Here is a 13,811-nt window from a genome sequence, read left to right as displayed (position 1 = left end):
ATTATGAAATCAGAAAAAGAATACTTAGTTTTAGAAAGATTTGCATTCAATAATTTTGGCCATTTTAACTGTTAAATTTCAATCGAAAGCTTTTCATATCTGCAAAGCTCATTTATAAAAAATAATCTTCTCCCAATTATGTTAAATAACATATTCTCCCAAAGATGTTAAGCTAAATGCAATATAGTATAATCATAAGTATGTACAAGTATGAGTATACGCACTTACACATACATACGTTTAAGTCTGAAAGACAAATTCTGCACAGAAGACTAAAAGATTAAAAAAAATTAATGGTGTGTCTTTGCACATGATATAATCTGTATTTCCAAATAAAAAACATTTTGAGTAAAATAGTACATAATCAAATCAGAAACACACATCTTTTAAAAACTGAAAACTTACCTCATCTCCCAGATAAAAGAATTTTTATCATTTTGTTGTATTTCCTTGCAGCATTTATTTTCTGTGTGTGTATTTATGATATAGTTTATCTACACCTTAAAGGCTTGGTTTCTACTTTTTTTCTACTTCATGTTAAATTGTGAGTATTTGTTGTGCTTCTGTTTTTGAAATATATAAAGCAGACTAATATCCCATTATATGAACATAAAATAATTTAACAATTTTCCTACTGTGAATCACAGTAGGTTGTGCAAAGTTTTCACTCTAATAAATACCGTTCCATTGAATGCTCTTATGTAAGATATTTAAAACTTGTTTTTTGATACAGATTCTCACTCTGTTGTCCAGGCTGGAGTGCAGTGGCACAATCTGCCTCCCCATTTAAGGCGATTCTCCTGCCTCAGCCTCCAGAGCAGCTGGGATTACAAGCTTCTGCCACCACACCCAGCTAATTTTTGTATTTTTAGTAGAGATGGGGTTTCATCTTGTTGCCCAGGCTGGTCTCAAACTCCTAACCTCGTGATACACCCGCCTTGGCCTCTCAAAATGCTAGGATTACAGGTGCGAGCTACGAGGCCCAGCCATGCAAGATATTTAATGTATGACTGGTTATTTCTTTTCTTTTCTTTCTTTTTTTTTTTTTGAGATGGAGTCTCACTCTGTGGCCTAGGCTGGAGTGCAGTAGCACATCTGGCCTTACTGCAGCCTCTGCCTCCCAGGTTCAAGTGATTCTCTGCCTCAGCCTCTCGAGTAGCTGGAATTACAGGCGTATGCCATGACACCCAGCTAATTTTTTAATTTTTAGTAGAGATGAAGTTTCATCATGTTGGCCAGGCTGGTCTCAAAATCATGGCCTCAGTGATCCGCCTGCCTTGGACTCCCAAAGTGCTGAGATTACAGGTGCGAGCCACTGTGCCTGGCCAACAAGTTATTTCTTTTGGATAGATTACTAGACATGATATTAATACAATATAAAAGGATATAACCATTTTTAAGACTTCTGACACACGTCATGAAACTACTTTTCTGGATGGCTCTAAGAATTCCCAATTCTACTAACAGTGTACATATGACCTATCTAATTCTTGGGTTTTTTTCCTTTTTGAGTTGAGATAAAGACCCAACTAATTCTTATTATTTAAATTTTGATATAAGGGACATATAAATTGAAATTTTTCCATCGAGATTATACATGTTATCTTGTTTACTTAAGAATTTATCAACACAAGGGCCGAGTGCAGTGGCTCACGCCTGTAATCCCAGCACTTTGGGAGGCCAAGGCGGGTGGATCACAAGGTCAGGAGTTCAAGACCAGCTTGGCCAAGATGGTGAAACCCCATCTCTACTAAAAATACAAAAAAAAAAATTAGCTGGGAATGGTGGTGGGCGCCAATAATCCCAGCTACTCAGGAGGCTGAGGCAGAGAATTGCTTGAACCCAGGAGACGGAGGTTGCAGTGAGCCAAGAGCTGCCTGGGGGACAGAGCAAGACTCTCTCTCTCAAAAAACAAAACAAAACAAGAATTTACCAAGACAAAAATTACACCAAATTATTTTACAGGGTTAGCTTGAATTAAAAGCGTTAATTTCTGTTCATGTTAGTAACTAAAAAAGAAACAAAAGGGCTATGATTATAAAACCATACTTGAATTTATGAGATACAGTATACATTAATTTACTCACAACAAGAATAGTTCTCCAGAAGAAAACAGCAACTGAAGCAATTCCCAAGAAGGCAGTTATAAGTACAGGTTTCCATGGCAGTCCATAAAAATCAGGCCCAGGCTGGACATCATCAGGCAATGTAGAAACTAGCTGAAAAGGGCATGTCAGAAATAATGAGAAACCTTAAAGAAACTTAACATAAAGCAGTCACAAAGACTCATCCATAGAAACTCTAAAGCAACTCTGTCAGATACCTATCTCCTCAAAAATCTTCCGTAGCTCTCACTGCTTGAAGAAAAATAGGACACTGGGAGTCTTATGCTCATTGTTTGGCTTGTAGTGTTTCGAAGTATTATGAGTCTAAATGTCTTTAGGTTGAGCATGTATTTCTAGTTTGCAATAGGCCCTGATACAATATATTATCTAAAACATGGCTAGAATCTCATACTTTTCTCTTGAATAAGTTGGTTTTTGTTGCTTAAGAAAACACATAAGACATAAAACCTTAGATATACAAGTGATCAACTTTTTATGGCTAAAAATAAAACCAATATTATGATAATGAATACCACAAAGAATGTGCTATTCCTCTAAGATTTACAATCCTAAATCAACTCTTACATAAACAAAGAACAAATGCTGAGTAAATTATGATAGCTCTTGATAACTGATCTACATAAACTGCTTTGAATTCAGTGCCTTAATTCTAAATGTTTCCTTGAAGACAGTACATTAAACACCTGTCTGCTCTATGCTGTTTTCACGGCCCTCTACAGGTACACTATCATACTGGCCCCATCCCCCAACAGAGCCGGGGGTTATGGTGAAAAGACCTGTAGGCTGTGTTTTGATCATGACTGTACATCAGAACACAAAGTGCTGTCATTTCGTTAAGTACTCAATTAAAAAAAAAAAAGTGACGAAACCTCAAACACATTTCCACCTGACTCCCTAAACAGCATAAAACGTCTTGCCTTCCTCGGATCTGACACTCTGTCCTTTGCATAGACAATCAGTGCACCCATTCTGCTTAGAATTCGTCCACCCGCCTGCCAAAGGTGGGGTCCCTCCCTGGGAATGGGAACCGTCACCTCCAGCAGCTTGGCTATGAAGGCTGCGTAGAGCACCGACAGGGGTCCCAGAAGTTCCGGGTCCCCCGGGGTAGCGGGGATAGAAGATACAGTGGCAGGTACTGAGTCCATTGTGTAGAACAGCTGAACACAAGCGACACTTCCCTGCGGAACAGCACTGGGCCCCTGTGTTTCACAGCTTCCTCCTTCGGAAAGGCCCCAGTTCAGGGGGCGGACACTGGGATTGAACTTCGCCTTCCGCAGCTGCCGGCACTTTCGCTTTAGGCCTCCCATAAAACACGTCATCAACCACTGCCCCCTGGCGCACGTCACCGCACCTAAGGAGCCGGCCCGTGGGGGCGGGGCTAGAGTGGACGGAACCAACTGTCGAGGGAGCGGGGGGAAAATAGCAAATAGAGCTGGAGCGGAAGAATCCAAGTAAAGAGAAGCGGCGGTGACTGGCGCTTCCGCCAGGAACCGGCGATTTAAAAAGCCCAGAGTGAGGCGGCCAGGGAGCTACCGAGAGGAGGATTGTGGGCGGCAGCTGGGTAAATGGAGAAAGGCAGGCCTCTCGTGCCTGCCCGGAGCTGGCCCTTCCTGTCACAGCGTGGAGGGACCACCACTCAGACGTGGTGCCATTGCCCTGCGCGGTCTTTCTGCCCTGCCCACTCAGTCCTCTGCTTACTGTTCTGCCTGCAGGCCTCCACTGCACAAGCTGTTACATTCTTGCTGACGCTCTATTAAAAAGCCTTACCCAGGAGTCATGTCATCGTGTCACCTCCCCCCCATGCACATGGGTTCAGTTATGGGTCCCACTTTTTATTTTGGACGGTGGCTATGGGGAAGAGGAGGGAGTCTCCCTATGTTGCCCAGGCTGGACTCGAACTCTGGGGCTCAAGCCATCTGAGAAGCTGGGACTACAAGTGGCCGGCCACATCTTAAGGTTATATGGCTTGTGGAAAAGGACAAGGATAATGAATAGTATGGAAATCACATTCCAAAAGTTGAAGAAACTGGGGCATTTGATATGTGGGGGAAACAGATGATATCTGTAGATAAAGATACCGTTCTTAGACCTTTAAAGGTCTATCTTTGGCCAGGCACGGTGGTTCACGCCTGTAATCCCAGCATTTTGGGAGGTCGAGTCAAGCGGATCATGAGGTCAAGAAATGGAGACCATCCTGGCTAACATGGTGAAACCCCATCTCTACTAAAAATACAAAAATTAGCTTGGCATGGTGGCGCACGCCTGTAGTCCCAGCTATTTGGGAGGCTGAGGCAGGAGAATCACTTGAACCCAAGAGGCGGAGGTTGCAGTAAGCCGAGATCGAGCCACTGCCCTCCAGCCTGGCAAGAGGGCAAGACTCCGTCTCAAAAAAAAAAAAAAAAAAAAAACAAAGCCTAAAGTCAACTCAGGAACAACCAAGCAAGAAGAAACAGGAAAACCCTGAGAAAGAAGAGAAATGGAGGGTGCAATGTGAGAGGAGAGCGGGATCTATAATAACAGTATGGTACTGGCCCAAGAATGCAGACAAATCACAGGGCAGAATAAAAAATTCAGAAATAGACCCAACTGCACTGGAAATTTGGGATACAGCAAGTCAGCTGCGGAAAAACAGAGTTTTTAATAAGTGGTATTACATATCTAGATAACAATATGGAAAATGATAAAATTGGATCTTTTTCTTATCATTCATAAATTCTAAGTGAATCAGAAACCTGAATGTAAAAAATGAAAACAAGTAGTAGAAAAAATTATGTGAATGTCTCTATGTATTATGTGAGTGGGGAAGACCTTCCTAATTATGTATCAAAATCCAAAAGCAACAAAGGAAAAGATTTGTAAATTTGATTACAGAAAAACAAAAAAACTTGCCCAACCCCAATCCACAAAAATTGCAAAATAAGCAGAGTTGGCAATGATAACCTAAGAAAAAATATTTGTAACATATTTTGAAGGATTAATATTGCTAAAATATAAAGTGCTTTATAAATAAGAAGACGGCGGCCAGCAAACCTAGAGAAAAATGGGCTGAGGAAATGAGCAGATCCCACTAAAAGAAATGCAAATAATTAAAAAACATATAGAAACATGCACTGCCTCACTCATAATAAAAGAAATACAAATTGAACCTTACAATGAAATATGATTTCTCACTTATCTTGGCAAGATCCAAACATTTGACAACACACTCTGTAGGTGAGAGAATGTGGAGGAAGCAGGCACTCTCATTCTCTGCTGATGTGTATATAAAATCATACAACCCCTATGATTTGGCAACGTCTCCCAAAATAACTTGTTTATTTACCTACTGACTCAACAATCCCACTTCTAAAGATCTATCTCAAAGATACTGGGGATCTAACAACAAATGCTGGAAAAAAATACATGCACAAAACTATATTATTCGAGCATTACTTATAACAAAAGACTGGAAACAACCAAAATGGTCATCAACGAAAGACATATTGAATACAACGAAGTATACTGTGAAGCTATAAAAGAAAGTAATTTTATATACTGCTAGGGTATGGTGTCAGAATACATTTTTTAAAAAGGTAAAGTAGAGGTCTATCTTCAAGTTGAATAAAAGTCTACATTTATCTAAGAAAGTAAGGATTTTTTCTTTACAGCTTTGAAGGAAATATGACATTCAGTAAGTTATGTGTATTTGAAGTGCACAGTTTGATCATTTTGGCATATGAACATACCTGTGAAACCATCATCACAACCAACATAATGAACCTCCCAAAGTCTCCTTATTCCCTTTGTAATCTCCTGCTCCTTTTCACCCCTCCCTGCCCCCCAAGCAGAATTTCTGTTCTAGTAGATTAGTCTGCATTTCGTAAAGTTGGATATATATGTAATAATGCATGATTATATTATATTTTCTCTAGCTTCTCTCATTCAACATAATTTGAGATTCACCCACATTGCTACATGTATCTATAATGGTTCATCTGTTTTTATTGCTGAGTAGTATTTCATTGCATGGGTGTACCACAATCTGTTCATCTGTCACCTATAGATGGATACTTGTTTTTTTCCAGTTTTAGGCTTTTATAAATAAAACTGCCAAAGACTATCAGGGAGATGAATGTGCCACAGCTAGAAATGCTCAAGAACCAGCTGGACCAGGAAGTAGAGTTCTTGTCCATGTCCACTACTCAGCCCAAGGTGGTACAGACCAAGTATGGAGAAGCCAAAGACTAAACATGCTGAATAAGAGCAACGAGGGAAGAGAATTACTCATCCCACTGACAAGTTCTATGTATGTCCCTGAGAAGCTGCATGATGTGGAACATGTGCTCATCGATGTGGGAACTGTGTACCATGTAGAGAAGATAACTGAGGATGCCAAGGACTTCTTCAAGAGGAAGACAGACTTCCTAACCAAGCAGATGGAGAAAATTCAGCCAGCTCTCCAGGAGAAGCACGCCATGAAACAGGCTGTCATGGAAATGATGAGCCAGAAGATTGAGCAGCTCACAGCCCTGGGGGCAGCTCAGGCTACTGCTAAGGCCTGAGAGTTTGTTGCAGAAATGGAACAGAGGGACATCCTTTGGGCGTGGCTTCCTGATGCCAGTGAAGGGAAGGGTCTTATGTTTAACGCCAATAAATGTGCCAAAATAAACTGTCAAAAAAATTGATCTACAAGTCTTTCTATGCATGTATAATTTATTTTCACTCGGGTAAATGTCTCTTGGGTAAATGTTTAGGAGACGAATGGCTAGATCATATGACCAGTATAGGTTTACCTTCTTAAGAAGCTGACAAGCTGTTTTCCAAGATAGCTGTACCACTTGATACAGCTATCCCCACCAGCACTGTATGATACTTCCCATTCCTTCATATCTTCTCCAACACATGGTATAATCAGTTTTTAAAATTTTAGCCATTATATTAAGTGTGTAATGGTAACTCATTCTGGTTTAAATTGACGTTTCCCTGATAATTATGCTGAACATGTTTTAGTGTGCTTACTTGCAATCAGTATATCTTCCTTGGTAAAGTATTATTTCACTGGGTTACATTTTTAGATGAATTTTTAGAGTTCTTTATGTATTCTGAATACAAATCTTTTATCAGATACATACTTTGCAGTAACTCTTTCCCAGTGTGTAGTTTGTATAAGTGTATTTTGAAGATATGTTTTTAAGTCCAAATTATCAAATTTCTCCTTTATGAATCATACTTTTGATGTCAACTGTAAGAAATCTTTACCTAATCCAAGTTCAATAAAATTTTTCTCTTGATTTTTCCTAGAAGTTTTATAGTTTTAGGTTTTACATTTAAGTCTACAACCTGCTTTGAGTTAATTTATGTACATGATGTGAGGTATGGCTCAATTTTTTGCTTATAAATATCTAATAGTTTTGGTACCATTTGTTGAAAAGACTTTCCTTTCTCCATTTAACTGTCTTTGCACCTTTGTCAGAAGTCTATTGTCATACATGTATAAATCTATTTCTGGATTTTCTATTTTGTTCCAATGGCCTATTCATCTGCTGTCCTAATTACTAGAGCTTTATAATAAGTCTTGAAATTACATGATGCTTGGGCTATTCTAGGTTCTCTGAATTGCAGAATTAGTTTGTCATTTAAAAAAACCCTTCTGAGATTTCAATTGGGGTTATGTTGATGCAAGTGATCAAATTGGGGAGCTTAACAATATAGTCTTCTGACTCATAAACAAGGTATATCTCTCCATGTATTTAGGTCTTCTTTAATTTCTATCAGCAATATTGTACCATTTTCAATGCATATGTCTTACACACTTTTTGCCACATTTAACCATAAGTACTTCATATTTTTGATACAATTGTACATGGAATTTAACTTCAATTTCCAATTGTTCATTGCTAGTGTATATAAATACAATTGCTTTTAGATGTAAATTTTAATCTAGCAACCTTACTAAACTTAGTACTTCTAGATTTTTTTCTACATCCCACCAGATTTTATGCATGTTGACTGCAAAAAAAGACAATTTTACTTATTTCCCAATCTGGATGCATTGTATTTCTTTTTCTTGCCTTAGTGCACTGGCTGCTGCCTTACAATGTTGAACAGATGTAATGAGAGTAGACACTCGTTTCACTTCTGGATATTGGGGGAAAACAATCATTAACTACAAAGTATGATGTTCATTTTCAGTTTTTCATAAAAGTGATTTAAGTTCCATTCCTAGTTTGTTGATATATTTACTGTTTTTTAAATTACACAGTCATCAATTTTAGATTTTTTTCAAAGGGGTTTTTCTGTGTTTATTGAACTGAACATATGGATTGTCTTTTGAAAGTTTGTCATTGCGGTTAATTTTACACTGATTTTCAAACGTTAAACAAACTTTGTATTCTTGTTATAAACCCTATTTGGTCATAGAGTATTTTCTTTTTATATATTGTTGGATTTGACTTGCTAAAGTTTAGAATTTTTTTACCAATGTTTATGAGAGATACTGGTCTGTGGTTTTCCTTATTTGTCTTGTCTTTGCCTTGTTTGGATATCCTGGTACTATTAGCTTCATAAATGATCTGGGAAGTTATTTTCTGCTCTTCAGTTTAATAGAAGAGTTTATGTAGAATTCGTATTATTTCTTCCTCATAAGTTTAATACAATTCAGCAGTGAAGCCATCTGGGCCTGGGGCTTCCTTTGTGGAAAGGTTTTTAGCTATAAATTCAATGTATTTATTTATCCTTTTGAGATGGAGTCTCGCTCTGTCGCTCAGGATAGAGTGCAGTGGCATGATCTTGGATCACTGCAACCTCCGCCTCCCAGGTTTGAGTGATTCTCCTGCCTCCGCCTCCCGAGTAGCTAGGATTACAGGTGTGTGCCACCACACCTGGCTAATTTTTATATTTTTAGTACAGACACGGTTTCACCATGTTGGTCAGGCTGGTCTCAAACTCCTGACCTCGTGATCTACCCACCCTGGCCTCCCAAAGTGCTGGAATTACAGGCGTGAGCCATCACACCCAGCCAAATACAATTTATTTAATAGTCATAAGGTTATCTGTTTCTTCCTGAAAGACCTTTTGCAGTCTGTGTCTTAGAATTTCTTCATTTAAACTGTCAAATTAGTTGACATAAGTTACTCATAATATTCCCTTATTATCATTCTAACATCTGAAGAATCTGTGGTGATGTCTTTCTGATTGCTGCTATTGGTACCTGTATCCCTTCTTTCCCTGTTCACTCTGGCTATTAATCTCAAAGAACCAGGTTTTGGTTACATTGATTTTCTCTCTTTTCCTTTTGGTTTCTATTTCATTGAATTATGCTCTTGTCTTCATTATTTCTTTTCTTCTGCTTAATTGAGGATTAGTTTGCTCTTCTTTTTCTAATCTCTTATGGTGGAAAATGAAGTCACTTATTTGAGACCTTTTTTTTTCTAATATAGGTAGTGCTATACATTTCCCACTAGTGCTTTGGCGACACTGTACATATTTGACATATTTGTTTTCATTTTCTTTACTTTTTTTTCTTTTCTGGAGACAAAGTCTCGTTCTGTCACCCAGGCTGGAGTGCAGTGGTGCAATCTCTGCTCACTGCAGCCTCAACTTTCTAGGCTCAAGCAATACTCCCACTTCAGCCTCCTGAGTAGCTGGGACTACAGGCACATGCCACCATGCCCAACTGTGTGTGTGTGTGTGTGTGTGTGTGCACGCGTGTGTGTGTGTGTTGTAGAAATAGGCTTTCAATATGTTGTTCAGGCTAGTCTCAAAGTTCTGGGTCCAAGGGATCCTCCTGCCTCAGCCTTCCAAAGTGCTAAGATGACAGGCATGAGCCACTGTACCTCACCTGTTTTCATTTTCATTCATCTCAAAATAATAATTTCTCCTTTTCCTTTTAAACTCATAAGATGTTCAGAAAGAAGTGTGTCATCTAGTTTCCAAATATTTGGGGATTTTCCAGATCTTTCCATTATTGATTTCTAACCTAATTATACTGTGAAGAGAACACACTTTATACTACTTGAATCATTTTATATTCATTAAGACTTGTTTCATGGCTGAGAATATAGTTTATTTTGGTAAATGCTTTTCTTGTGTGGAGTGTTCTATCACCTGCCATTCTTCACTCCTTTGTGTAGTTCCACTATTTCCATCTGTTGTCATTTTCCATATGCCTAAAGGACTTCCTTTAACATTTCTTATGGTGCAAACGTATTGGTGAATTCTTTCAGCTCTTGTATGTCGGTGTCGAAAAAGGTCTTCATTTCATCTTTGGTTTTGAAAGATATTTGCTGAGTTTGATGTTGCAGGTTAACAATATTGCTCTTCAAGTATATAAAAGCTATTACTCCATTGTATGCCCTCATGCCTTATGGCTGAAGTCTAATGTCATTTGTGTCGTGCTTCCTCTCTCTCTATGTAAAACGTCTTTTTTTTTTTTTTTTTTTGAGACGGAGTTTCACTCTGCAGACTGGAGTGCAGTGGCGCGGTCTTGGCTCACTGCAACCTCCGCATCTCAGGTTCAAGTGATTCTCCCACCTCAGCCTCCCGAGTAGCTGGGACTACAGGCACATGCCACCACATCTGGCTAATTTTTGTATTTTTTGTAGAGATAGGGTTTCACTGTGTCAGCAAGGCTGACCTCGAACTTCTGACCTCGTGATTCGCCCTCCTCGGCCTCCCAAAGTGCTAGAATTACAGGTGTGAGCCGCTGTGCCTGGCCCTGGTTGCTTTTAAGATTGCGCTTTATCACCTGTTTTGAGCAATTTGATTGTGATAGACCTTGGAGCGGCGTTCTTCACGCTTCTTGAGTTGTGGGTTTCACTTAGCTTCTTGGATCTCTCGCTTTACAGTTCACAAATTTTGGAAAAATTTCAGCCATTATTTCTTCAAATATTTTTCCAAACACCTTTCTTCCCCTCTTCTACAGAGATTCCAGTTACACATCTATTAGGCTGCCTGACAGCGTCCCATAGCTCACTGATGCTGTGTTCATTTTTCTTGGGGTCTTTTACCTGTTTTGTTTCATTGAGGATAGTTTCTTTTGCTGTATCTTGGAGTTCACTCATCTTTTCATCTACAATGGCTACTCTGGCATGAATCTCTTCCAGTGCATTTATCATCTCAGGCATTGTGTAGTTTTCATCTCCAGGAATCTGATTTGGGTCTTTTTAAAAAAACAAATCTTTCACGTCTCTCCTTATTTATTTATTTATTTATTTATTTATTTTTTGAGATAGAGTCTCTGTCACCCAGGCTGGAGTGCAATGGTGTGATCTCAGCTCACTGTAACCTCAGCCTCCTGGGTTCCAGCTATTTTCCTGCCTCAGCCTCCCATGTGGCTGGGATTACAGGTGCCCACCACCACACTCAGCTAATTTTTGTATTTTTAGTAGAGACAAGGTTTCACCATGTTGGCCAGGCTGGTCTTGAACTCCTGACCTCATGATCTGCCCTCCTCGGCCTCCCAAAGTGCTGGGATTACAGGTGTGAGCCACCGTGTCCGGCTGTCTCTCCTTACTTTTTAAACATCTGAAGTACAGGAATAGTCACTGATTTAATACCCTTGCCTAAATCTAACATCTCTGGCAGTTCTTGGTTGGCTTTGATGGGTTGATTTTTCTCCTCATCCCGGTTTATATTTTCTTGCTTCTTTGCATGCCTCATAATCTTTCAATGGATGTCATGCTAACGAACACATATCCTTGAGCTTTGCACTAGGATGCAATTCAATTACTTGGAAACAGTTTGGTTTTCAGTCTTAAGATTTGTCAAGCAAGACATTAGTAGCATTTAGTCAGAGGCAAGACCCTTCTGAGTACTCTGGATCTCTCCACAATTATTAGGTTTTCCAGGAACTACTACTAGCTATGTGTCAAAAACCATTCCCTCTGATCCCTTAGATGATTTCTGTTGACTGTGAGTAGTTCTGTTACACTCATGTGCCAATCAGTATTCTGCTGAATACTCACAGGGGACCCTTCACAGACTCCCAGAGTTCTCTCTCTGCATAGCTCTCTCTTCTTGCTACTCCGCCCTGTGAACTCTAGCTACCTGGGTCTCTTTGGACTCCCAGTACCATCTCCTTAACTCAGGGTGTCCACTGGGCTCCACTTGGGTTCTCTCTTTCTGTGCCATGGCCTGGGAACTCTCTTAATGGAGTAATCTGGGACAACTGGAGAGCTCATGGCGTATGTTCCTTATCTTTCAAGACTTACTGTCCTTTGTTGCCTGATGTTCGATGTCTTCAAAAATATTGTTTCATTTATTTTGTCTGGTTTTTTTTAATTGTTTCAGTTGGGAGGGTAAAGCTGACCCTATAAAGCCATCATGAATGGATGTGCAAATCATTTGCTTATTTCTTAATAGTAGGAGAAATAACGAAATAAAGTTTCTTATAGAGGAGGATAACGACAGGGTGGATGGAACTGAAACAAAAGCTAGAGTTCTCTGAACAGATCTTGTTTTACAAATTGACTTTGGATCTTGTACATATGTTAGATCGAGCTTGTCCAATCCACAGCCCACAGGCCACACGCAGCCCAGGACAGCTTTGAATGCAGCCTAAGGCAAATTCGCAAACCTTTTTAAAACATTATGAGTTTTTTTTTTTTTTTTTTGCTTTTTTGTTTAGCCCATCAGCTAGTGTATTTTATGTGTGGCTCAAGGCAATTCTTCTTCTTCTAATGTGGACCAGGGAAGCCAAAAGATTGGACACTCCTGTGTTAGATAATTGTAAAACAAAAAAATCTTAAAGGGCACTCCCTAAAAATTGAAACAAAAAATAAATTCTCCCATGTATTGACTTGGTGGAAGGAACACAGAAAGGAATTAGTTCAAACACAGCCTAGTGGGATTTAGCTTAAAGACAAAAAGACTGCAAAACATTAAGATATTTTCAGTAACATACTATCGGTGGCAGTGTTAGTATTTGTATTTTTAATACTGTTGTAGAAAACTGTGAAATAAAAATACTATGTTGCTGTGAAACTGAGATTTCCAACACTGAAGAAACAAGACACAAATTTAAGATCAATGAAGTGAGAAAAGTTTGTCTAGCATCCTTACTTTCTACTGGAATTATCCGTACGACATTATGATGAATATTCACATAAAAAAACATTACATACTTCCTAGCTTTGTCCTCTGAAAAGTCCTAGAAGTCATGGCTAACTCATAAGCAATAAGCTATCTTAGTACCTAGGATGTAATCTCTAAATAGTGTCTCTCATTAAAAGGACCCAAAATTCTTTGGAGAAATAGTTCCTTCAAGATTTGGGCAGGAAATGTACAAGATGTGCTTGGAACATCTTGTCATACTATTAATAGAAAGCACGGAAAGTAGCAATGACCACTAGGGGTGTCAAATGGGCCCAGGAACAAGCTGAACAGGCATCCATTCAAAAATGGGAGAAATCGATCATCAATAAGAATAACTGGCCAGGCATGGTGGCTCACGTCTATAATCCCAACACTTTGGGAGGCTGAGGCGGGCAAATTATTTGAGCCCAGGATTTTGAGACCAGACTGAGAAACATGGCGAAACCCTGTCTGGAAAAAAAAACATTAAAAATTAGCTATGAGTGGTAGCACACATCTACAGTCCCAGCTACTCAGGAGGCTGAGGTAGAAGGATCACCTGTGCTCAGGGAGGTGGAGGATGCAATGAGTCATGATCATACCACTGCACTTCAGCCTAGGCAACTGAGTGAG

General features: G+C 39.3%; 1 protein-coding gene across 7 annotated transcripts in view; it reads right to left on the bottom strand.

Moving 5' to 3' along the window:
* The window catches only part of MIA3 (MIA SH3 domain ER export factor 3), a 53,851-nt gene that overhangs the window by 19,701 nt on the left and 20,339 nt on the right, over positions 1-13,811 (bottom strand). For 5 of the 7 annotated variants that reach the window (XM_012459719.3, XM_012459721.3, XM_012459720.3 and 2 more), the window contains exon 7: positions 2,088-2,219. In XM_012459719.3, coding sequence (XP_012315142.2) covers positions 2,088-2,219 — 132 coding nt within the window. Of the gene's footprint in view, positions 1-2,087; positions 2,220-3,160; positions 3,417-13,811 lie in introns of those variants that run through there. The other 2 variants (XM_021677284.2, XM_012459724.3) reach the window with 2 other exon arrangements.

This window comes from Aotus nancymaae, unplaced genomic scaffold, assembly GCF_030222135.1.
Source record: "Aotus nancymaae isolate 86718 unplaced genomic scaffold, 86718_ANA_hifiasm-v0.15.2.pri h1tg000032l_0, whole genome shotgun sequence".
In the NCBI taxonomy this organism is placed as follows: domain Eukaryota; kingdom Metazoa; phylum Chordata; class Mammalia; order Primates; family Aotidae; genus Aotus; species Aotus nancymaae.
Note: the sequence above shows the minus strand (reverse complement) of the source record. Positions and strands in the feature narration are given on the sequence as shown.